This window comes from Leucoraja erinacea, chromosome 27 (assembly GCF_028641065.1).
Source record: "Leucoraja erinacea ecotype New England chromosome 27, Leri_hhj_1, whole genome shotgun sequence".
NCBI lineage: Eukaryota > Metazoa > Chordata > Chondrichthyes > Rajiformes > Rajidae > Leucoraja > Leucoraja erinaceus.
Genome location: NC_073403.1, coordinates 12,176,906 through 12,203,334, shown reverse-complemented (window position 1 = coordinate 12,203,334; position 26,429 = coordinate 12,176,906). Strand labels below are relative to the sequence as shown.

Genomic DNA, 26,429 nt, shown 5'->3' with positions numbered 1-26,429 from the left:
GATAAGACAGAGCACAAACAAAATTCCGATTCAGGTCCTCCATGCCTACTGGGAAAATCAGCAACTTTCCACAGGAATAAGTGTGTTCATTGCAATGCTGGTGAGAAATCAACTGCCCTTCCTGCTGCCAGTTCTGCTATGTACAAATTTGCCAAAGGGCATATCCACAATGTGCAGAGACCTGCTTCAGGGTGTATTTTGTTTGATGTTGTATTCAAAGATCTCAGCAATCACTCCTAGCATCAAAGCATCATGAAATTGGTGCCAAGGATCCATACGAAAACCAAGAGGAACTAGTTAGAGCATTGTCAGGTGGTGCAGATCACATTATGTCACAACAAAACTGGCAATGGTACCACCATCTTGAACAGGGTACATTAGACTATTACTGGTCTATACTAGATCAGGGGTGGCACAGTGGTAGAGTTGCTGCCTTACAGCGCCAGAGACCCGGGTTCAATCATGATTTCAGGTGCTATATGAATTCAAGTCATGAGTTAGCCGAGTTTGAGATTGGGCCACTGCCAAGGATAGGCCTCTGACTATGCACAGTGTTTGTACGTTCTCCCTGTGATCAGCATGGGTTTTCGCGGGATCTCTAATTTCCTCCCACTCTCCAAAGACGTACATGTTTGTAGGTTAATTGGCTTGGTAGAATTGTAAATTGTCGCTAGTGTGCGTTGGATAGTGTTAGTGTGTGGGGATCGCTGGTCGGCATGGACCTGGTGGGCCAAGGGGCCTGTTTCCGCACTGAGTCTCGAAAACTAAATTAACTAAAATAATACAAGATGCAGTTGAGAAAATGGCTCAGTCAGAAACCTCCAAGTTTTTGGGAAAGCCTGATGCTTGGACTTTATCCTTTGGGACTTCACCCCTCAGCCGCCTGTGCTCCAAGGAGTAATCGTATCAAAGTGTATAAAATTATGAGGGGAATAGATAGGGTGAATGCACAGAGTCTTTTACACCAGTGGACATAGGTTTAAGGTGAGGGGAGAAAGATTTAATAGAAACCTGAGGGGCAACTTTTCCACACAGGGATGGTGCTATGTGGAACAAGCTTCCAGTGGAGGTCGTTCAGGCTGTTAAGTCATTTGGACAGGTACATGGATAGGAACGTTTTGAAGGGTTTTGGGTCAAACATGGCTAGAGGGCTTAGCGTAGATTGGGCATTTGGTTGGACAAGTTACTCCAACACACCTGCTTCTGTGTTATTTGACTGACTCAGATCAGAGAAGGTTCATCTGTATAGAATGATGGAATCAGTGTTTCCTTTTCTAGTGAGAGGCCTATCCTTGGCAGGTGGCCCAATCTCAAACTCGGCTAACTCATGACTTGTATCCATATAGCACCTGCAACATAGTCAAAAAACACCCAGGCATCCTTTGTGGATAAACATAGTCATCCTTGGGCACTTGTTGTTCAACCCAAAACACTGCACTGTCCCGACACTGCAGCCCATCACACTAAAAGTTAATGTATACAAGTACTGGGCAACAAAGCAACATTTGCCTACATTAGAAGCCTAGCAGTAAACCATGCTGGCCAAATGTGAATGTCTGAGAAGTGTTGATTTCAATAAACTCTGAGGGGACATGACTTGAGAATTAAGGGACAGAAGTTTAGGGGTAACATGAGGGGGAACTTCTTTACTCAGAGAGTGGTGGCTGTGTAGAATGCGCTTCCAGTGAAGGTGGTGGAGGCAGATTCGTTTTTATCATTTAAAAATAAATTGGATAGTTATATGGACGGGAAAGGAATGGAGGGTTATGGTCTGAGCGCAGGTATATGGGACTAGGGGAGAATGCGTGTTGGGCACGGACTAGAAGGGTCGAGATGGCCTATTTCCGTGCTGTCATTGTTATATGGTTATATGAAACCAGCAATATGACAGCCTCATTAAGCAGCATGCTCTCAATCAAGCGCGATGTAGGAATGAAGCTGCTCAGAAAGGCAGAAAGCATGAATGGCATGCGAGTGTTGAAAGTGAACAGTGGTTCGTTAAGAGCAGACAGAAGGAACTGGAGATAGACACAAAATCGACCCAAAATATCACCCATTCCTTCTATCCAGAGATGCTGCCTTTCCCGCTGAGTTACTCCAGCATTTTGTGTCTAGTTTCAGTTTGACACCCTACTTCAGCCACTTCTAACTTTGCAGGTTAAAGAGAAAGAGACATTAGAATTCATCCTACCCGCAAGGAGAGGAAGAAAGAAATAGTCCTTCCCATTCTGCAAGCGCAACTTCGGAAGTAAGTTTGACATTAATTTTTTTCTCAGGGAGTTTATTTATCCTTCCTTCATGCAGGAATACTTAAAGGAAAAAAAAAAGCGGTCTCCTTGACAAGCATCATTACTTAAAATACTTAAAATAAAATTGGACCCCGACACAGAATTGCTTACTCTAGGTACGTCAGAAGTCTGTTCTGAGCTAACATTATTTCAAAGACGTTTCCTTAATTATGGCCTGATAACGGCGAAAAAACGAATACTTAAATTTTGGAAACATACATTAGTCCCTACTGTAAAGATGTGGATTACACACATGTCCAAGCCACTACATCTGGAAAATATTAGGTTTGTCTTGGCAGAAAAACAAGATCAATTTTTCAAGACATGGACACCCTTTACCGAATTCTTACAAGGATAGTATGGTGCAACACAAATTTGGATTAAATCCAACTATGGGTTGGGTTGGGTTGGGTGAGGTGGGTGGGGGGCGAGGGGCTTTTTATCTCCACTTTTTTCTTTTTTCCCTTTTATTTTATTTTCTCTTCTTTTCCTCTTATATCTTTATTCACTCTTTGGCCACACTACTTTGGTAGTCTAGGGGTCCTATTTTTTCACTTTTCACTCTTTCTCTCACTTCTTCTTTTCCTTCATTTTCAGGTTAAAAGGTCAAAATTGAAGCTGTGCAATGATTGTATAATTTTACGTGCCGAATGTTTTATTCTTGTACAATTGCTTCTAATAAAAATAAAAAAATAAATTTAAAAAAAGACAAGCATCATTGTACACTGAAACAGGCAAGTGTGAGATTGCATGCTCTTCTCTAAAATCACTCCATTCATGCTTGCTGGTGTGAGTAAAGGGCCTGTCCCACGAGCATGCGACCTGCATGCGGCAAGCGCGACCAAACAGGAAGCGGGGGCCGTGCGGAGGTCGAGTGATCCCGGTACAGGGCCGGTCCCACCAGCATGCGCCTGCATGCGGCGAGCGCGACCAAACCGGCAGCGGGGACCGCGCGGAGGTCGAGTGAGTGACGTGAAGTTCGAGCGAAGTCCGCGCATGACGTACGGCGTCGAGACGCTGCGTACGGTGTCGAGACGCTGCGCATGCCCGTCGAGGCGGTGCGTACGGCGTCAAGGTGGCTACGGGCTGGCAGGCCGTTGCCGAGCGGAATTTTTGAACACGGTCAGTTTTCCGGAGCTCCGCGCGATGTCGGGACCAGCTCCGCACAACTCCATACGGCGCCGGCGATCGAAGTGGGACCGACCCCGCGAGGCCATACGGCTCAAGCGGCCACGTTAGGTCGCGCTTGCCGCATGGAGTCGCATGCTCGTGGGACAGGCCCTTAAAGCTAGATGAACTTCACCTTGTGCTTGGTTTACACAAGGACATTGCCTATTTCTTCACCTCCTTATCTCAACAGCACAATTACGAGAACCAGGACAACATGAGCTGGGTTGAGTGGTGTAAACACAGAGGTCCTGACAAACATCAAGCTACTGCTTCCACAATAGACTGCAGCAATGTAGAAACACTGCAGAACAGGATGAGACTTGTTGTCATTAAACTAAGCAGGCCAGTGGTAAAAAGCGTCTTGATAAACATAGCATGGGTACACATTTAAATAAACCCATAGAGTGGCAGATGTGTTTGATTTAAACATAGAAACATAGAAATTAGGTGCAGGAGTAGGCCATTCGGCCCTTCGAGCCTGCACCGTCATTTAATATGATCATGGCTGATCATCCAACTCCGTATCCCGTACCTGCCTTCTCTCCATACCCTCTGATCCCTTTAGCCACAAGGGCCACATCTAACTCCCTCTTAAATATAGCCAATCAACTGGCCTCAACTACCCTCTGTGGCAGAGAGTTCCAGAGATTCACCACTCTCTGTGTGAAAAAAGTTCTCCTCATCTCGGTTTTAAAGGATTTCCCACTTATCCTTAAGCTGTGACCCCTTGTCCTGGACTTCCCCAACATCGGGAACAATCTTCCTGCATCTAGCCTGTCCAACCCCTTAAGAATTTTGTACGTTTCTATAAGATCCCCTCTCAATCTCCTAAATTCTAGAGAGTATAAACCAAGTCTATCCAGTCTTTCTTCATAAGACAGTCCTGACATCCCAGGAATCAGTCTGGTAAACCTTCTCTGTACTCCCTCTATGGCAATAATGTCCTTCCTCAGAGTTGGAGACCAAAACTGCATGCAATACTCCAGGTGTGGTCTCACCAAGACCCTGTACAACTGCAGTAGAACCTCCCTGCTCCTATACTCAAATCCTTTTGCTAGTTTGAAGTTCTTCAAACTTGTCACGGCCAATGTTCTCAACGGAGCGTCAGTAATCATCTCTGCACAGTTCAGGTTGCTGGTCTGATGCTTCCTTCAATATATGTCTGGTTTAACCACGGTCGGAGAGGGAGGGAGAGAGGGAGAGAGGGTGCCATGGACAGGAAGAAAGGAAAAATTAGTCGTCAAGTTTATTGTCATATGCACAAGAACGGACAGGTGCCGGTGCAATGAACATCTTGCTTACAACAGCATTACAGGCACATAGTCTCACAAAAATGTAAATGATTCATAAATTACACATAGATTTTGCATGCCAGTGAAAATAAAAGGACATTGCAAAAACAAAACGTTGGCGCAAAACACAACTGGAAAATGTCCATGATTGTGCAGGGGTGTGTTTAGTGTTGCTGAGATGTGGTTAGGGTTGTGCAGGTCAGTTCATCAACCTGATGGTTGTAGGAAAGTAGCGGTTCATGAGCCTAGTGTGTGACTTCAGGCTTTGGTACCTCCTCCCCACTGGCAGCAGTAAGAAGAGGCATGACGACTGGGATCCTTGATAATAGATTTCGCCTTCTTGAGACCGTGCCTCCTGATGCTTTCAAAGGTGGTGAGGGCTGTGCCCATGATGGACTGGGCTGAGTCCACATTCTCTTGCATCCTGTGAATAGAACACCACAGCACAGGAGCAGGCCCTTCAGCCCACATTGCCTGTGCTAAACATGATACCAAGATAAACTGATCTCATCTGCCTGCTCATGATCCATATCTTTCCATTCTCTGCATATCCATTTGCCTATCTGTGTGTTGTGCAAGTTAACATTTTGGGTGAGGAATCCTTTCCTAAGCCTCATGCTGAGCTGTCTCGTATTTGTATCTGGAGGCTATTAGATCTGATTATGTTTCAACTTGTGTTATCATAAATCTTCAAGTAACCTTGTTGGTGACAGGCAGACCCACAAGTTAAAGTTCAAAACAGGCTGTTGCCACAGCAACGACAGTTCAAGTGCTACAGTGGCTGGGATATCGTAATCTTGTTAAAAAGAGATATGTTCTGGAAATCAAAAAGCAAACAAAATGCAGGCATTAGAGATTTGAAATAAAAATGGAAACTACTAAAAATAGTAGTACAGGTAGTTTCTCTGCTCTTTGAATCCAACTTTGATGCCTTGTGTGCACTGCCTGGTTTGAAACCCTCTCCATTTCCCCAAGTTATGGTCGTGCTACGACACTGATCCCAGCATGGGTCAGATGTCCACCATCCCAATAGCAAGTGTCCACTTTCCCCTGGAGTGACAGCCTACCAGTCCTTCATTGGCACGAGGTCAAAGATGTTTAGTGGGAGCACCTTCAATAGTTCAATGTGGCAGCTCACCAGCACCTTCCTAAGTTGCATTGTGGATGTGCAATAATTCATGACAATGCCCAGATGCCCCAACATAAATAAATGAAACAAAGCAGGAAACCCTCATACAGCTCTGTTGCTGTTTCTCCCTTCCAGAGCTAACAGCCTATGGAGCAGCCTTCCCACTACTGGTAGTCTTACTGACTATGACTGACTGCACACGCACCACACTCTGTGGCACGTGCACCTGGTGTCATGTAAAGAGCAGGGAGTGCCACTCAAGACACTGCACCAAGGGCAGGCATGCAAAGGACGGTGGGCCAAGCGAGGGATGAAGGATAGTGCGAGGCTGGGAGGATCTTCGAAGGGCAGCAGGACAGGCGAGTTGTTCAGGCAGCCAAATACTGCATTCAAATTTACACTGGTGTTTAACAATAGGAGAATGCAGGAAACGGCCAATTTGAAAATAGCCCCAGTATCTTCTCATGAGAAATGAAGAAGGGTTGTTGACCTGAAATGTCAACTCTATTTATCTCTCCAAGATACTGCCGTACCTGCTGAGTACTTCCAGTATTTTTACTATACATTTCAAACCACCAACAACATTTCAGCTCTGCAAGGCAGACGGACAATAAAATACACGCTTTTATTTGATGTCTTTCAATACCTCAGAACATCCCAAAGGAATTCTGGCTGATTAAGGATCTCTGTGTACAGCAAGTTCCCAGGAACAGTTAATTGACAGCCCCTTGTTTTAGTGATTTTGATTGTGATCGAGGACACTGCTCCTGGACACTGAGATTAACTCCTTTTGTTTCCCAACGCTGTGCCAGGAGATATTTTACATCCCCCTGGGAGGTTCATGGGTCATCGGTTTGAATGTCAGTTCAAAAAGGTGATACCTCTGACAATAAGGCACACCCCTGGCAATTCACTGGAGCAAACATTCTGTTTTACTCCTGAACTGCAACACAAAGCCACAAGTTTCTGGGTTCACAAGCCAGCCATACCAGTATGCGGCACGTCATAAGATAAACAGATTTAGAGATGTACAGCACTTTGTTGCAGCTATGTTTGTTTTTAAAGTGCTCTATAAATAAAATTATTATTATTATTATTATTAAACAAGTAATTTAGTTTTTAGAGATATGGTGTGGAGACAGGCCCCACCGTGTACACGCCGAGCAGCCATCCCCACACACATACACTATCTACACACACAGGGGGGCAATTTACAATTATACCCAGCCACTTAACCTACAAACAGAGATCCCAGTGAAAATCCATGCAGGCACGGGAAGAATGTACAAACTCGGTTTAAACAAGCACCCCTAGTCAGGATCGAACCTGGGTCTCTAGCGTTGTAAGGCAGCAATTCTACCGCTGCGCCATCATGCTGCACTTATGATGCTTTTACAGCATCATTCTAAACCCCATCTATGGGAAGGATGGGACAGGTGGCATCCTGAGACTGCCTGACCTGCTGAGTTACTCCAGCATTGTGTTTATCTTCACTAAGATGACAAAATACATACGCCTGACCCCAAGCCCCATGTAGCTGACCACTTCATGTTTCAACTGAGCTGACATTGGAGCAGGCATCCAACTCGCTCTCAGGAGGACCATCCTTTAACCACCAATTAATCTTGATTGCCCAAGCTAAGGGAGGGGTGTTCCTCCATGGATAATGCATAATACCTGAGGAGGTATAAAACATACAGCACCATACTGCATTACTCAATAAAACTAGCAGTCATCTTGGTTGGTTTGTTTGAAGTCATTGTACAGTGGTACCTTTCTCAAGCACTCCAATTTTCCTTCCAATTGACAGAATAACATGTTTCCATTTCCAGGGGCTTCTGGGCTAATTACTGTGGGCTCTAGAATGCAGTACTGCAGTGTAGATAAGCTTCCATAATCTTGAAATCAGTTTTAATGCATTCTTACTCCATGCTGGTCAGGTGGTCAACGGGCTTCTGTAAATTGTCCCCAGTGTGCAGGCAAGTTCTAAACCTGGGGGAAACAGGTGAGAATGTGGCGAGAATATAACGGGATCAATGTGGGATTAGTGGTAATTGGTACTTGATGGCCAATGAGAACTGGATTAGGAGGGCAAGATCGATCAGCCATGATTCAATGGCGGAGTAGCCTTGATGGGCCAAATGGCCTAATGCTACTCCTATCCCTTATGACCTCATGAACTCAGCTGCCTGAACAGCTTGCTTCCATGCTGGACATTCTTTGCAACCTCTACCCAGACAGAGCAGCAGCAAAGCTGGAATTTGGACACCCCAAGGCTATAACTGTTCTGCTTGGAAACTCTCTCCTGTAAATGGTGCCCCCCCCAAATGGATCATGGTTTCATTTATGTTAGAGCCAAAACATTGTCAAGGTAGAAGAAAATAATTTAGCCTTTGGGACCAATGCATCGTAGGAACTGCCAATAGCTGCAGCAATATTGAAGAAACATCCAAGGACAGCACATGAACTGCATCCATGGGATCAATTGGAACCCATTTAGAATTAATTAGAAGATACACAGACACAGTCGAGCGTAGGACAGGGTCTTCAGTCCACAATGTCCGCGCTGAACATGACACATGAAGTGGTCCTGACTCGAAAGGTCACCCACCCTTTTTCTCCAGAGATGCTGCCTGACCCATTGAGTTACTCCAGCACTTTGTGTCTATCTTTGCCAAGTTGACAAATCTCCTCTGCCTGCATGTGATGCTATAGTCAAGAATAAAGATAACTAAACTCCAGGTCTGTTTCATGACAGTCGCAGTCGGCAACACGTACAGTACTCCGCTCGTTGCCCTGCTCTCATATTTTTTTAAACGGGCTCACTTGAGAAACTGCCTCATGGGCATCAAAATATTCTTTGAGAGACGTAAACTTGGGTCTCCGCTAGAATGGATGGCGAAGCCACAGCATTCCACTATGTAATGTAAAGGCCTCTCAACCAAAATAAAACTAGTTGACCCCACATTCCTCTAGCCAAAAAATAAGATGCAAACTCAGCTGATCTAAAATAAAGCTTTTACAGTTCATAAATCTGCATGTGAAACCTGACTCCAGCTGCACAGTTTTCCACACAGGAAGCTTAAGATTCAACATCCCAAGAAGTTTCAACAGTTAACCTGAGAAATTCGTTGAGAGGATGTGGCCACTGCTTGCAAGAACTGCATTTACTGTCCATCTGTAATTACCCTGGGGACAATAGTGGGGTCAGATTACCTGCCTGAACTTTTGCCGTATGTTAAGAGGGAAACACAACATTGCTGACGTTGAAAGCTGGAGCAAGAACCAAACTGCTGGAGGATCTCAGCAAGTCATGGAGTATGTGGGAGGGGGGAAGGGGGGAAATGTTGAAGTTTCGGGTCAAGATCCTTCTTTGGGTTGAGTAGGTTGCGACCTGGTTAACAACTGGTGAAGAATCTGACTGGGCTTTGATATTCAGGGAATCAAGGGAGATGGGGTTAGTCATAGAAAGTAGCACAGAGGTAAAATGATCTTATTGAACAGTGGTGTTTAAGAAGGAACTGCAGATGCTTGAAAATCGAAGGTTGACAAAAATGCTGGAGAAACTCCACGGGTGAGGCAGCGGGTGAGGGAGCGAAGGAAATAGGTGATGTTTCGGGTCTCGAAACCCTTCTTCGGACTCAGAAGGGTCTGAAGAAGGGTCTCGACCCGAAACATGCCTATTTCCTCATTGAACAGTGGAGTGTGAAGGAGGGATAAGGCACCTCCTCCTGCTTCCAAATCAAATGCTCTCATCAACAATGAACTTCAAAGTGTGGGAAGGAACTACAGATGCTGGTTTGCACCGAAGATAGGCACAAAATGCTGGAGTAACTCAGAGGGTCAGGCAGCATCTCTGGAGAAAAGTTTCGGGACGAGAACCTTCTTCAGACTGAAGGGCCTCGACCCAAAATGTCACCTATTCCTTTTCTCCAGAGATCCGGTAGGCGGCGTGGCTCTGGCCAGCAGTGGCCTCTGCAGTCTGCCCGCGTTTTTTATTATTTTCTGTCTGTGTTTTAATGTAGTTTTTGTTGTTTTTTGTTGTGGTGTGTGTGTGGGGGGGTGGGGGTGGGGTGGGAGGGGAACTTTTTAAATCTCTCCCTGCACTGGAGACCCGACCTTTTTCTCGTTGGGTTTCCGTTGTCGTTGAGGCCGCAACGAGGAGCGGCCTCCAACAGGAAGAAGCCAGGGACTCAGGTGCCGACTCACCGTTGCCGTCGCGGAGCTGGCCGAAACCGGAGCGGTGGAGGAACGCTGCTGCTGCTGCTGCTGCTGCTGCCGATGCCGCTGCTGAGTCGGGGGCTGCTGCTGCGGGTCTGCGGGCGGCGGCGCCGGGAGCCCGCGGCTCCCTGGAGAGAGACCGCTTTTCGGGGCTCCTGCAACGGAGAATTCTCCCGCCCGTGTTGCGGGGTTGAAGAGCTCCTGGAGCGGGGCCTCACTACACCACCCCGCGCGGCTGGAATGGCCGCAGGTACTTGCGAGCGCACGCCGGGGGCTCCGGCATCAAGACCCGGTGTGCGACCTCGCACCACCCGGCGTGGCTTCAATGGCCGCGGGACGGTCGCCGTCGCCAGCCGGGGGCTATGACTTTGGCTCTGACATCGGGGGGGGGGGAGAGTGCAGTGTGGAGAGATAATTTTGTTTTGGCCTTCCATCACAGCTATGTGATGGATGTTTATGTAAAATTGTAATTATGTTGTGTCTGGGTCTATTTGTGTGTAATGTATGGCTGCAGAAACGGCATTTCGTTTGGACCTCTAGGGGTCCAAATGACAATTAAATTGACTCTTGACTCTCTTGACTCTTGTCCAGCATTTTGTGTCTGCCTTCAACCATCTAAATTAACAGTGTTTACGTTTTCAAAAAGGCCACCACAACAGTTGTCAGTTATCAACTTGGTAATAAAATCTGGAAACAAAGAGTGGGTATCAGTAAAAGTCAGCACACTAACCAACTGATGTTTAAAAATTGAACCCCATTAAAGTGCGGAAAAGAAACCTGATAGCTTTGGTCAATGTGCCCTAGAAATGATTCAAGTGCCACAGGAAACGAGTGATTTGTACCTAGCTTTTGAATTGATTGCTCTGTTGAATGAGGAACTAACAATATATTCTGGCAATACTTGCTTTCCGATTATCCAGACAAAGTGGAATAAGTACAAAGAGTACCCAACCATCTCAAATTCAAACAACCCACGTTGAACTTACACACTTCACTGTTCTGAACCAAATCTAACCCAGACAAACATAGTTTCCATTTTGTTGAGGGTTATTGGCCAGTAGGGGTGAGCTTGCAGCCCTGTAGACCTGCCGGGCACCAGCTGAGGATGCAAAGCAGGAAATGAAGTTGACCAGAGCCGAGGGGGTAACATGCTTGATTTAGAATCAGGCAACATCATGGAAGGGCTACTGGGACGTGCTATCATTCTATGGAGGCATCAAACTGAGGATCTGCCTTTTCTCGAGTATGTAAAACAGACCCCGCAGCTCAATTGTGAAACTCATGTGATTTGCTGATATCATGGCTATATTCATCAAGATAACTTTGAAGTCAATTTTATCAAATCTCATTGTGTGGAATGGGATGCCATAACCCACAAACTGCATCAGCAATTATACTGTGAAAACACTCTGTTGCCTGTAAAGTTGTATGGAACATCTTGTGTTCATAAAAGCTTGAAAACATGCAGGTTCTTTCCCGACTGCCCAGAATAAGAAACTCGATCTAGCATTCATCTCCTTCCTAGAAAGCTTATTGGTTCAGGTACTCATTCAAACAGAGAGGTCTCCACGGGGGGGCAGTGGGCCCCACCTCTGCCAACATTTGGTTGCAAACAACTTCTAGAAAAAACAGAGGGATTGGGAGAAATTAAAACCATTGGACATTCCCTCCCAAAAATCTCATGGGCAAGCCTTTACATCCATCGAGGAGAGAATTTCAAAGATTCATTGCGCTTAGTGAAGAAGTGCTTTGCATCAACTTTACTCTGTGTCTCTTGTTTTCTCTCACTCTTGTCTGTGTGCAGCTTCATTTGATTGAAAGATACAGCATGAAAACAGGCCCTTCAGCCCATTGAGTCCATGCCGAACATTGATGACCCATTCACACCAATTCCATGTTGTTCCACTTTTGCAACCTCTTCCTCCACACTAAGGGAAATTTCCAGTCAAGTCACGTCAAGTCAATTTTATTTCTATAGCACATTTACTCTCATTGACCAAAGTGCTTTATATCAGTGCAGGTACTACCATGCTACATACAGTGGCACATAGATCTAACAATGCATACATAAATACATATCTACAGCGCACCCTCAGAGGACCTCAAGAGACGCTTGTGAGTAGAAATAGGTTTTAAGTCTAGACTTAAAGGAGTCGATGGAGGGGGCAGTTCTGATGAGAAGAGGGATGCTGTTCCACAGTCTAGGTGCTGCAACCGCAAAATCGCGGTCACCCCTGAGCTTAAACCTAGACCGCGGGATAGTCAGTAGCCCCAAGTCTGCCGACCTGAGGGACCTGGAGGTAGAATGGTAGGTTAGCAGATTTTTGATATTGGTGGGGGCAAGCTTGTTAAGGGCTTTGTATATGAATAAGAGGAGCTTGAAGTTGATTCTGTAGCGTACTGAGAGCCAGTGGAGAGAGGCCAGAATCGGGGTGATGTGGTCCCTTTTACGGGTACCCGTCAGTAGTCTCGCTGCGGCGTTTTGGACCAATTGCAGGCGGGACAAGGATGATTGGCTGATGCCAGTGTATAGGGAGTTAATACAGGGGCCAATTAACCTGCAAACCCGCATGTCTTTGGGATGTGGGAAGAAACCAGAGCACCTGGATGAAACCCACGTGGTCACAGGTGCACACAGACAATACCAGAGGTTAGGATTGAGCCTAGCGTTATGGCACTGTTAGGCAGCAGTTCTACCATCTGTGCCACTGCACTGTCTAAAATTTGTTCTCCATATGTGACCGCATCAGTCTCTCAGAATTGGAGATAGTTGGGTGCTTATTTTATAGAACACCTCCATTCAACCTGCAGCTTCCAGTCGCCCATCATTTCAATTCTCCAACAACTCCCTGTCCGACGTCTGCCTTGAGCATCTTGTGTTGTTCCATCAATGCCCAAGGCAAGCTCCTGCATCAGCACCTCAACTTTCACCTGGCCACGTCGCATAACATACATTATGTTATATTTTTGAAAAATCCAATCAAATTAGCAAATTAGTCAGACAGGATATCCTCGGAACAAAATGGTGCTGACTATTTGTGAGTGATCCATGCCGTGCCAAACGTAGATGAATCCTTTCCTTCAAACTTCCAACATTCATATTTGTTTCCCCTTAAGATGCAGGTTCTAAAACAAGCATAAAAAGCCGCACAGGTACCATATTCCTGGGCAGAAGGAGGCTTCCCTGGTGGGTTTCTGTACCCTGCTGGAAACATCTACATCATGCCTTCTGGATCTAGCTGTCTTGAACTGTCTAAGTTACTCATTTCACCTCATCACACACTTTCCGTCTGTCATCTGCTTTCTCACCCCATTTACATGCCCCAACACTTGCTCTAAAGCTTCTACCATACGTGTTTTCCAGAAACCTAAAACGTTAACTTCATTTCCTTCCCCACAGATGCGGTTAAGCTTCAAATGCATCCAGCCTTTTATTTCAGATTTCCAACATCAGAAAGATTTAGCTTCTTTAACACCACTGGTCTCATGTGGTCCCAAACCAAAGTACTAGGAGATTGGAACTGTGCCAGACAAGCATGGCGAGGTTCCAGTGCAACATCCTCATTGTCCTTTTGTTTCTGCTTAGTTACTGCTTGCGCTGATCAGCCAAAGCAACCTCACCAGGGCCATGCTCGCTCCTTTCAACTGTGCCAGAGTTGGGGGTAGCCAGTGCCAATTGCCAGGTCGAAGACTGAAAACATCTCAAACCATTCCTCAAGCTACAACTCAATCGAGCAGTTGGAGGCCAGACAAACCCAAACTCATGTCAATAAGAGGGAGGAGAATGGGTGGAAAAAAAGGAAAGTAATTCTCAGTCAAATATTGATTGTGAATAGAGGGGTCCAAGTAATGATCTAACTGTGGCCATTCAGTCACAGCCGTTCATCCCAAAGATGATTCTTTTATATTTTCTGTCCATTAACCAATTCTCTCAAATTTCATCTATATATTACAAGTCTATCTCTGTATGTTCTCACCTTATAATCCAACCTCCTGTGTGGGACTTTATCAAAAGTTGTCTGAAAATCTAAACAAAACCACATCAACTTGTTCTTCCTTTCAATACAAAATACAATATACAATATTTATTCATTGTCATTCAAACCTCAATGAGGCTCAAATGAAACTCTGTTTCTACAGCCATACAAAAAGAAACAATTTCTACAAGACACACACAATTCAATTCACACAAACATCCATCACAGTGATTCTCCTCCTCACTGTGACGGAAGGCAAAGTCTTTTCTCTCCCTTGCTCTCCATTTTTCTCCCAATGTTATTGCCCCCCCGGCGGGCGATGGTAAGTCCCACGGCCTTTGACGCCGCGCCTGCCGATGTACGGCCCCGCTCCAGGTCTTACTGTCTCAACGGGGAGCCGTTGGGACATTACTTTTCGTTACTTTTCTGGTCATATCCCCAGAGAACTCCGATGGTTTAGTCAAACGTGACTTCCATCTCGTAAACCTTCGCTGACTCTACTGAATCTTGTTATTCTTTTGAGCTCTTCTGTTATTACACCCTTCGCCACAAACTCCAACATCTTCCCCAACATTGACCTCAAGCCAACAGATCAACAGTTCTCCATTTCCTTTCCCCTTCGTAAAACGGTGGACTCAGCAGTTGCTACCCTTCGAATCCACAATTCCAAAATCTAAAGAGTGCACTGTCTCCAAAACCACCACTTTTTACAAACCGGGAGAGTGCAAAGACATGGGATTCGTTCTCATCAATTTTTCAAGAACTCTATTACTCATTGCCCCATTCCTGCTCGATCCTCCTTTCTCTGGCATTTCTGACAGTTTTTTTTATTAAAGATTTCTTCCAGAATTTAAAATCCCAAAGAAGCTATTTAATATTCCTGCTCTTTCTTTATTCCACTTCAGTCTCTGTCTGAAGGATCCAAATTTGCGCTTTAAGTTTTTTTATATACCATTGAACCTATTTTTATGTTCCCTCCCAGTTCACACTCACATTCTTTGCCTTTCTTTGTTAATTTCTTGGTTCTCCTTTGCCAAGGTCCAGAATGCTCCCAATCCTCAAGCCTACTGCTGTTTCTGGCAACATTAAGTGTCTCCACTTTGGAATTAACACTGCCTTTAATTTCTCCTTTGGGCACATTTCCTAGATTTTTGTGTCTTAATGGAATATTTTTTCTCTCCAAATTATGCAGCATTTCCTTAAATGATCACACCTTTCAACATATTGTTCCTTCAACCACAACCTCCCTCTTACCTTCATGGTGTCCTGTGTTCAGGTCCACTGCCCTAGTATTGGACTGAATGTTATTATTTTCACACTCAATTAAAGTTCTACCATATTATGATTACTCTTCCCCCAAGTCCCTTACACAACAAAATTATCAATTAATGCACTGCAATAAACTAGATTTAATACTTCTCCTCCTCCCACCACCCCTCCTCCACCCTGGATGGTCATCTTATTAAGCCCCATTCTACACACATCCATATAACAGGATTTCAGTTATTTCAGCTGACATTAGCAAACACATTGGTCAACCTGACTCGAATGACTGAAAAGTTTTAAATAATGTTTCTCCCTCCATTTGTGAACTTCTGGAGGAAAGTGCGGGCAAGCAAATCAATGCACAGCCCAGACGCTGTGGATGCAGCCGATTTGCAAGAAATGGTCCACTTTTTGCAGTATCTGTGAAGATCAGAAGCAGAAGCAAGTCTGGTAAGTCCTCAGAAATGGATGTTTATGCGCATTCAGAAGGGCAGGTCGGTGGAAGAAAGGAAGGAAAGGTCACTGAGATGTGGGTGGAAGGCGGGAGAGAATCTGATAGGGACTGATGGTGCAAGGGATGGGCAGAGGGTGGGGTGGGAACAAAAGTTGGGTCTGAAGAGATGTGAATGGCATTAGCCAAATTTTCTATCAATGGCTGATATTAGAAGAAATTGACATCACAGAATCTTACAGAACAGAACGTCCCACCACATCCATGCTGAACAAGCCTCATCTATACTAACTCCATTTACCAGCAGTTGATCCACAGCCTTCTATGTTTTGGTGATTCATAGGTTTGTCTAGACATTCCTTAAATGATATGTTGATTATAATCTGTGACAGTGGAAGTCACTGTTGATGCTAGAAGCTGTGGGGTGCACTCTGAAAGGCAAAGTTTCTGTTCAGCTTCAGTGTAATGGTGCTGAGGGTTGAGATCAGATCTGGGTCAGTTCCATCTTCAATGCCAACCAAACACTTCTCCAAACTCCTGGCCCTAGAACTCGCCATTTCCCCACCTGCGATTGGATCATTGACTTTGTGACACATAGAACGCAAAAAGAATAGGCGATAAAACATCTTCAATGATAATCCTTAATATCGGTGGCGTACAAGACCGCATCCTCAACTATACTCTCTATACAATCTTGACTGTGTGGCTGAGATCTATTCCGGCTTCATTAACAGGTTTTCAGATGACACTACCGCTGTGGGTAGGATATCAAACATTGATGATATGGAGTGCTGGAAGGAGATGGGCGACAATAAAACACTCTTGACTCTGGCAACATGGCACACAGACAACACCTTTTCCTCAATGTTAGCAAAGTAAAGCAGCTTCCCATTCAGGAAACAGGGTGGAATACATGCCCCGTTTTACAACAATGTAACTATCTCCATCATATTGACCTGTCCATCATATCCAATCACATGAATGCTACAGTCAAGTAAACACAGCGGCATCTCCACTCCTTCAGAAGATTAAGAAAATTTAGCAGGTCAACGACGCTTTCCAGATTCTACAGATGCACCATAGAACATACCGAATCGGGATGCATCACAGATTGAAATGATTCGACCCAAGACTGCAAGGAACTACCGAGTCCACCACACAAACCAGCCATCGGCTCCAGCTGTATTTCACACTGCCTCAGGAAAGCTGACAACAAGGACCGCTCACGCCCTGGTCATTCTCTTTTCTTCCATCTCATTGGGCATAAGATACTAAAGCTTGAAAGCAGTAGATTAAAGAACAGCTTCTTCCCCGCTATCATCAGACTCTTGAATAGACCTTTCATGCTAAGGATATATTTCCGATCGCACTATTTTATCTAAACCTTCTTCATACCTGCAATTCTATATTTTTACCCTGTTTCCTTTCACATTTTGCACCACCTATTGTACTCATGTTCAGAATGATTTGCTGGATAGCATGTAAAAACAAAACTTTTCTCAGTATCTCGGTGCATGTGATAATATCAATAGCAAAAGCGCACACTAGCTTCATAGACAACAATTCTGCCCATCAAACCAACCAACAGGTAGATGCAAAATGCTGGAGTAACTCAGTGGGAAAGGCAGCATCTCTGGAGAGAAGGAATGGAAGAGAAGAGAACCAACCAACAGTCTGGGTTTGGACAGCACATCCTGGAAGAGTGCAGCGACTAAATTGAAAGTACGCATGAATCACAAATCACCAGCGAGAGGTGTTTGGAAATCTGGTCGAGGTGTAAGAACTTGAACTTACATGGTGCCTTGGGAAAGGAAGCAGGTGACAATTCAGGAGAAAGGTGGTTGCATTTAATAAATTGGGCAAGACTATTTATTGGATGATGGGGGTGGGGTTTAAAGCAGAAAATGCTCCAAACTCTGAAGAGTTCAGCACTATCTTTGGAGAAGGAAACAGAACAGGACAGTTAAATTCTTCAGACCTGAAATTCTCTTGACCTGAAATTAACTCTGCTACTTTCTCCACTTATGCTGCCTGACCTGCTGACTATCACCAGCATTTTGTTTCAATGTTAGATTTACAGCATCTGAAAAGTTTGGGTTTTTCTTTTGCGATGGTGATCCTCACGGAAGTCTTGCCTCGTCACGCCAGGGTCTACAACTCCCATCAACACCAGGGAGGGTAGGGCCCAGGACACAAAGATGCTCTGGTGAAAGGACCTCAACCTGAAATGTTAACTGCTTTTTTCCTTCCACAGATGCTGATTGACTGGCAGAGTTCTTCCAGCATTTCTGTTTCTGTTTCACAGGGAAGGAGTGAGGGAGAGAAATCAGAGTGCTGTCTGCACACTTTCGTACAATGCTGAACAACTGGAAAAGATGCCCCAGGCGAGCAGGTCAACTTGTTGGGGTAGTGGTACTGTGGGCATGCCTCAAAGAGACATAATGTCCAGAGATTAAAATGAATAAAGAGCACTTGCATGATTACAGAGACTTTGGGGACCACAGGACATCACAATTTACAACCATTTTAGAAACATTTCTGCAATATAGGCATGCAACCATCAATTTGCACACAGCCATATTCACCAACAATGTTGACCAGATTATTTGCTTTAGTGACAGTTACATTTACTTCAGCTAAGGTATAATTATTGCCGTTCAGGGTACTGGGATGAACTCTATTTTCAGTGGAGATCTTTAATTCAGCCACACTGAGTGGTTACAAACAGCATGGTGTGTCCCTCTCAATCAATGGCAATGGAATTAGTTGGCCTTATACAGAGGCTGGTCACACTGTATGCCCATTCTTGTTGGCCACAGCCAGTAATCAACATAGAACAGATCCTCTCTCTCTCCCTCTCTCTCTCTCTCTCTCTCTCTCTCTCTCTCTCTCGCTCCCTCTCCCTCCCTCTCTCTCTCTCTCGCTCCCTCTCCCTCATGGGCAAAAGAACAACTATGCCCACATCCACGCACCGAGAATGGGCATTAGGACCAGGGGAAGGGTAGCTGTCAGCAACTACCAACACATACCAGTTAACAGCTTCTGAGCAGGAATGGAAACAACTGAGTCCCTTTTCCAATGTATTATCCACCAGTTATTGCTAGTGTATTTGAAATACCCCTGTAAATCATGGTATTCTTCGTACTGGACAAACAAACATTGGGCTAAAAAGTTAAGCATGTCTCCCTCTAGCCAATAAAACTTCACACACATCTCTCTTCAGAAATGGGCAAAATCTCTCAGTTGGTAAAGATGTTTTGTGAGAGAATGTGACACCACTGGATATGGCAATATTCCCGAGCAAGGTAAATGTCCAGTGAAGGAATGTGCACTGCGAGTACTAATTGTAGATGCCAGCATTGTAACTGCATTCAGAGCTTGTTTAGCAGTGCGGTGACTGAGAATTGCAGTCTTTCGGTACTACATACAGATAGATGTCGTCTGGTCCCATAACCTTTGCTGTGCCCAATGCTCTCACCTAATTCTACACTTCAGGTAGATCAAGGTGAATCGAGCACAGACTGGGTGGAGATCACCAAAAGTCAAGACAGATCATCCAAATGTGCTATAGTAACAATGGTCATAGATACTTTAGTCTTTGACATCGGGAGGCTAGGTTCCACATAGTCAAGGAGAGGGATGGTTATCTAATAGGGAGTTGATTCTAATCTCTGCCTCAATTAATACCTAATGCTTGGCACACTCATCTAAAAATATATATATAGGCCTCAATATTAAAATTTTCCACAGTTCCAATTTTCCGTGATTTCACATAATATTTCCCTGCCTTATTCCAAAATGGTTCTAATTTTATACTTGCTTGCCCTGGTTCTGGAGGTCAACTGAGGAATTGTACAGTTGCATTCCAGCGGAGGCTGTTCCTGGATGCAGCAATGTCTGTGGAATGTCAATGAACAGATAATCCAACCCTGTAATTAATGAGCCCAGATAGTAGATGCCAGATGCTGCAGACCAGCTCTGGAGCCACAGTCAGGGTGACTCCTACACTGAGCTGCCACTACTTCACCAAGGCTGACCAAGTTAGTTGTGGGAGTGGTCACTCCAGACTTACCCTATCGGGAAGGATGGAAGAAAGTAGCCCAAGAGTTAGTGTCAAATGTCACACCAAATATTGTTTATAAAGGTCGTAAAAGTTCAGAATTCTCTTCTGCAAAGGATAGTAGATGCTGTGACAAATCTTTATTAATCAAAGGTATGAAGGGTAGAAAAGCCTTGAACTTATTGACTCATGGAACAAATAATAAATTCATGTCATAGGGGCAGAATTAGGCCATTCGGCCCATCGAGTCTACTCCACCATTCAATCATGGCCGATCTATTGTTCCCTCTCAACCCCGTTCCCTTACTTTCTCCCCATAACCAACAAGAATCTGTCCATCTCTGCCTTCAAACTATCCATGGTCTTGACCTCCACAGCCATTTGTGGCAATGAATTCCACAGATGCACCACACTCTGACTAAAGACATTCCTTCTCATCTCCTTTCTAAAGGTATGTCCTTTTATTCTGTGGCTATGGCCTCTGGTCCTAGACTCCCCCATTCGTGGTAACATCCTCTCCACATTCGCTCTCTCCAGGCCTTTCATTATTCATTAAGGTTCAATTAGGTTCCCCTTATCCTTGTAAATTCCAGCAAGTACAGGCCCCATTGGAGCCCAGATTCAAGGGCTACATGAACTACTCCTTTCCTAATAGGTGAAATCATGTCAATTTTAGGGGCTTATTTGCTGGGTATAGTTGGGCTCTGTAGACATGGCTGGTGAGGTATGGTCGGGTAATGCCAAGGGCCTACATTACATGGGAGAGGATCACTTCAGACAAACTGGTCTTTAGCCCTCCGTTGGTTCAAGATGTTTATAGTGTTAAAGTTTGTGGAAGAAATTATAATTGTATTTTTTTTAAAGTTTCAGTCTGTGTCATGAGGTGAACAACTTCTAAATTTAGATTTGGCAATCTGCATTTTCTTCCTATCATTGGCTTAGTGACTCGTTAATCCAAAATTAAGATCAGGGTTGAATTTTTACACTAGGTGGTCTGCAGGCACGTCTGTGCGCAATGGGATGAGCAAGTGGGTGGCTGGTGAAAGCTTTCCCCATCGACCACTCCTTTTCCTGTGTTGGCAAGAAACTCTGCGCTCTTTTCCACTCCATTCTTCCAGTGAAAATTACACCCGACTCCACATGTGGAGGAGCTTTCAGGATGAACGGCTTTGGCTAGTTCCAAACATCTGTCCAAAGGCTGTAGGAATCAATTTGTCCCGTCTTGGTCGACCAGATCATTTTAATCCTGTCCAAATTTGAGTTTCTACTTTGTGTGTGTAAGAAATGGACTACATCTTTAATAGGATACATTTCTAACATGGGTAGATTACATCAGTATGTAAAAATGCAGCAGATGGTGTTCAATAACAGAAAATGTGAACTTGTGACTTTTTCATCTTTGAACCCCAGGCAGGCAGATCAGAATTTGTTCAAAATAGTCAGGAGCAGTGGAGATGAGGGACTTAAAGCACAAGTGCAGAACTCATTACAAGACCGAAGAACAGATGTAAAAGGAATTTAAAAGGCAAACGGAACATTAACCCTCATCTCAAAAGGGCAGCAGATTTTACAGAGCTTAGATAATATCTAGGTGCCGTTGTCCTGATGTGAACTCTACAATTACAAATCCTTGGATCGGGTGCAGTCTAAGCCATCCAGCAAGGTAACGGGCCCTTTGACTCACCATGTTCATGATCATCATGTACCTGTTGTACCAATTCATTTACCAGCGCATGGTTCATAGCCTTCAATGTGTGGCCAATTCAGGCACTGCTCTGGATGTCTTACAGATGGTGTGAGAGTACTTGCATCTTGCACTGAGCAAAACTGTGAACTCACAAGGAAAGATTGCATCATCTAGACTTTTATCGGTCTGAGTCGAGAGGTTTGTCTGCTATAATTGAGGAGTTTATAACGATCAATGAAGGTAAAATGGCAGAGAAAGACCCTTTCTTCTGACGAGAGAGTACAAGACAAGGAGACGCGACCTTAACGTCGTAGCACAGTTGGTTACAGCTAACAGTAGAGAGCATTTAAAAAAAAATCCGAACAGTTAATGAAAATTTGTAACAATGCCATTCCCTGAAATCTGTTTGTCAGCAAGGCAGGGGTGGGAGTGAGGGGGACCTACGGGTTCCAGAAACCGAGATTGATAGATTTTCGGTTTGGCTGGAGTACAAAGAGTTGGAGAGACGTGGTGGACTATGGGAGTGAAGATTTAATCTCAGAGTGCCAGAACTGCAACTAGAGCTAAAAGTTAAAGTGATTTGTTTTCACCTAAATTTGTTCCCGATATAGAACGAGATAATCTGTTTAACTATTTACCTCCAGACTGCACATTTGAAACCCATGGCTGTGGCTTGTGAATCTGTGATCCAGTCTGAGATGGCCATCAAACTAGGTCATAAGTAACCTGCTCAACAGCTGTAGGTATCTCAGATTACCCATCCCTTTCCAGAGAGTAACTCGTAGTCTTCGACTTGTTTATGCGACCTGCCCTTGTGTTCCCCACGAGAGACACAAAAAGCTGGAGTAACTCAGTGGGTCAGACAGCATCTCTGGAGAAAAGGAATAGGTGACGTATCTGGTTGAGACCCTTCTTCAGACTGAAAGTCAGGGGAAAGAGATATGGACAGTGTTACAGAGAGACAACGATGATAAAACGTTATGACAATGAAACAGGGCTGTGGGCTCGGTGAAAATTAGTTTCAACATGTCAACTTTGAAACTAGTGCAATGGCTAGGGAGAGGGAGAGGGAGAGGGAGAGGGAGAGGGGGAGGAGAGTGAGAGAGAGGTGAATTACTTGAAGTTAAAGAAATCAATATTGATACCACTGGGTTGTAAGCTACCCAAGGAAAATACGAGTTGGTGTTCCTCCAATCTGCGTTTGGCCTTTACTTTGACAATGGGAGAGGCCCGGGTCAGAAAGGTCAGTGTGGGAATCAGCTTTTTGTGTCTTTCTTCAGTTTAAACCAGCAACTGCAGCGCCTTCCTACACACTTGTGTTCCCCACCACAGGTATGTGCCACGAGTGGGTCTTGGAATCTGGAGTAACCAAGGAATAAGGTGGTGGGACAGTGGCGTGCAGCTTTGGTACAGGTTCCTGCTTCTTGCTTTACAACCAGAGTAAGAGTGCATGTGCACCGATACAAGGGAGTGTGCATTTTCTGCAACAGATGGTTCAAAAAATCTCCTCCTCTGCAATTGCCTCTGCCGCAACTGACTAGGTCAGAGCAGCACTGGATCAATTCTCAGCTACCTCATCCGCAACTGTTCCTCGTCCCCGTGACAATAAACCACTGAGACAGGATCCTGGCTACAAAATATTCTGGACTGTAGGTTATCAAACCGAAAGGAAATGTGGGGGTGGGTCGGAATTCTGGAAATGAATAGATTTCACACATCGTTTACAATTAATAGGGAATGGCGGAGGTGGAATTAAAGAAAATCAAATGAAGACGTGTGCAGAAATAAAAAAGTCTGATCCCCACAGTCAGGGCCACTGACTATCCCCTCAAGTGCACAGTAGACACTTGCACGGCTTCAGCAGAATGTTGGCGAGTTCAACCCAGTGCCCTGGCCAATGGCTTTAATCATGTGTTGACTTTCCACTGACTGGTTAGCTCACATGCAACAAAAGCCTTTCATTGTACCTCGGTACACGTGACAATAAATCAAACTCCCCTCTGATTCTACCACTTATCCTCACACCATGGTGAATTTACAGTGGCTAATGCAGCTGGAGATTATAAACTAAACTGATTGTTCCTCACCGACACTACTAAACAAATTATCCAGCCATGTGTAGTACGGCTGTGTGTAGGAGCTTGCTGCAGGTCATTTGGCTGCTGTTCCCTATGTTACAATGGTGACTGCAAGTTTAAAGTATGGGTTGAATATACTCTGGAGCATCTTGAGGAAGGGCAGTAAATAGACACTGTTGTTTTTCTTCATTAGCTGGTGGCTGAGCCCAGCTACCACCTGCAGGTAAAGGGCAAGGTTCTCGCCTTGCATGGGAAACCAGGAACTGCAGATGCTGGTTTACACCGAAGATGGACACAAAATGCTGGAGTAACTCAACCAACATCTCTGGAGAAAATAGGTGACGTTTCAGATCAAGACCCTTCTCGACCCGAAACGTTGCATATTCCTTTTTCTCCAGAGATGCTGCCTGAGCTGCTGAGTTATTCCAGCATTCAGTGCCCATCTTCCGTTGGAAAACATTCACACAGTCCAGGTGCTGATGCAAAGGTAGACAGAAATGCTAGAGACTCAGCGGGTGAGGCAGCCCTTCTCGACCCGAAACGTCGCCTATTTCCTTCGCTCCATAGATGCTGCCTCACCAACTGAGTTTCTCCAGCATTTTTGTCTACATTCGATTTTTCCAGCATCTGTAACTCTTACTTAAACAGGTCCTGATGCAAAGTCATTAAATCAGAAACATCGACTTTGTTTCTCTCTCCGCAGATGCCACCCGGCCTGCATGTTCTGGGGAAATCCAGAATTTGCTCCAGTTAGACGCCACGAGGCAAACCACCAGATTAATATCCAGAGAAAAAAAAACCCAAATACAATTACAAGTGATTAATTTTTTGCATCCTGTCTCTTAATTGGTGCCAAAATATAGTGTCTGCCTCCACACAACTGAAAAGACCACAGGATTTCGCTTCAAACTCGCTAGCATGGAAATTCAACTTCATCTCCGTCCTACCGAGATGGAACTCCCTCTCCCAATCTTTCACCGGTCCACTCCCAAGTGGGAATCCCGGTACAGTTCACAGTGAGAACAGTTGGGAGCAGAGGGAGGGAGGATCCATTTGTACAGGAGCCCCGCAGATCCACACAATCAGCTCCCTGCTGTCCAATCATTCCTGTCCGCCGACTTCATCCCCTCCCCTTTACAGGGGTCCACAGCAAGGGGCTGAGCGAGGAGTCAGGGAGGGGGTGGGTGCCAGATAATGTATGTGTATTACACAGGGTGCAAACACACCGCAAACACAATCCTATTAAAGAACCGTCTGTGCAAAACTTTGCAACATTTCGCCCTCAACTCCCCCCCACCATCACCCCCCAAAGTCTCTTCCCCTCCCCCCTATACACACACACACACACACATCTGTTTTCACTCAGTTCAGGACATTCCTTCTGCTCCGTTTACAGCCATTAAACCAACCCCACTCCACATACAAAATAAAACAAGGACAAAACTTTAGTAAAGCTGAATGGAGGGAGCATCAAATGCCCCAGGACGGACGCCAGTGGGATCAGAAGCGGCCGGGTCCACTCTCCTGGAGATAAAGGAAGCAGGCAGCCCGCTCTCCTCTCTCCTCTCCGTTACTCGGGCAGGCAGCGGAAAGTCTGAATGAAAAACTTTCTCCCTCTTACCTGAGTTGGCGGAGCCGAGAGTTAGCAGAAGGCAGAGGGCGGCGAGCGGGGGTTGGCGGCGGGGCCGGGCGCCCATGGCTGCTCTGTCTGGCTGGAGGGGGGAGCTGAGGAACAGAGTGGGACGCGGCTCCGATGCGAGCGGAGCCCCTTCCGCCTCGGACTGAGCACGGGGTGGGAGCGGAGAGCAGAGAGAGGAGAGGAGAGGAGAGGCAGGCAGCGTGCGTCAGCACAGAGCGGGGCGCCGCTGCTCAGCCCCCACCGCCACTCCACTCGGATCCCGCACAACCAGCCGCCTCCTCTGCAATTTTTTGAAAAACTCTCTCACCATGCAAATTACCTCCCCCGTTATTTTTTTTTAAATGCAACTACAGGAGCAAAATCTGCTTTTAATAATAATAATAATAATAATGGCCACGAGGCAATTGCATCCAACAGCTGTGTGTGAAGGCAGTCAGAATGTCAGGAATTGGCAGCGGATGGTCGTACAGTTTGCGCCTACGGTGTTTGATTGCAATGAGGCCACTGGCCACATCTACACCCTCTTTTTGTTTGCTGGTGGGTTGCAACCAGTGTCGACTGTCAAGCTTTAGGAGAAGGGTCCCGACCCGAAACGTCGGTCTGTCCACTCCCTCCCCAGATGCTGCCTGACCCGTTGAGTTCCTCCAGCACTTTGTGTTTTGCTCAAGAACCCATCATCTGTAATCTCTCGTCTCCGCCCGGCATCACTTTGCCACTCACGTCAATAAAACGCCAGGTTACAGTTACAGCCTCACCTGCTAAATAGATGGGGGACATTTCTAGCAGCACGGCCATAAGAAAGGCTCTATCTCAATAGGGTTCAGACTTCACTTCACTGACGTGTTGGGCATAGGTGCCGGGTAACAGGTTTCTGGAATCCATGATGTACCTGTAGAGTATTACCCCGAACCACTCAGCAATGGGTGTGATGCTGGGCAAGTAAGAGCATGGATTATTCGGAGCAGGACGCCGAGAGTTTATTTCTTCTTCACAGTGGGCTGTATTATAGAGGAATTAGTCACATTAGATACAAGAGATGGATGCCCAACGAGAAGTGAAAATGAACGAAGATTGTATCGAGAAAGATAATTCAAACCACCATGAACAATACCAATTATTTTCTAATTGGGTGTTGTGCAGATGGGTTCTCCAAGGAGTCCATTATTGGAAT

General features: G+C 45.3%; 1 protein-coding gene across 1 annotated transcript in view; it reads right to left on the bottom strand.

The window, feature by feature from the left end:
- mrc2 (mannose receptor, C type 2) overlaps window positions 1–26,071 on the bottom strand; it is a 146,770-nt gene extending 120,699 nt beyond the window's left edge. Inside the window, 1 exon segment of the mRNA XM_055657046.1 lies at window positions 25,241–26,071. Coding sequence (XP_055513021.1) covers window positions 25,241–25,316 — 76 coding nt within the window. The 5' untranslated portion in view covers window positions 25,317–26,071.
- Between the last annotated feature and the right edge of the window lie 358 nt (window positions 26,072–26,429).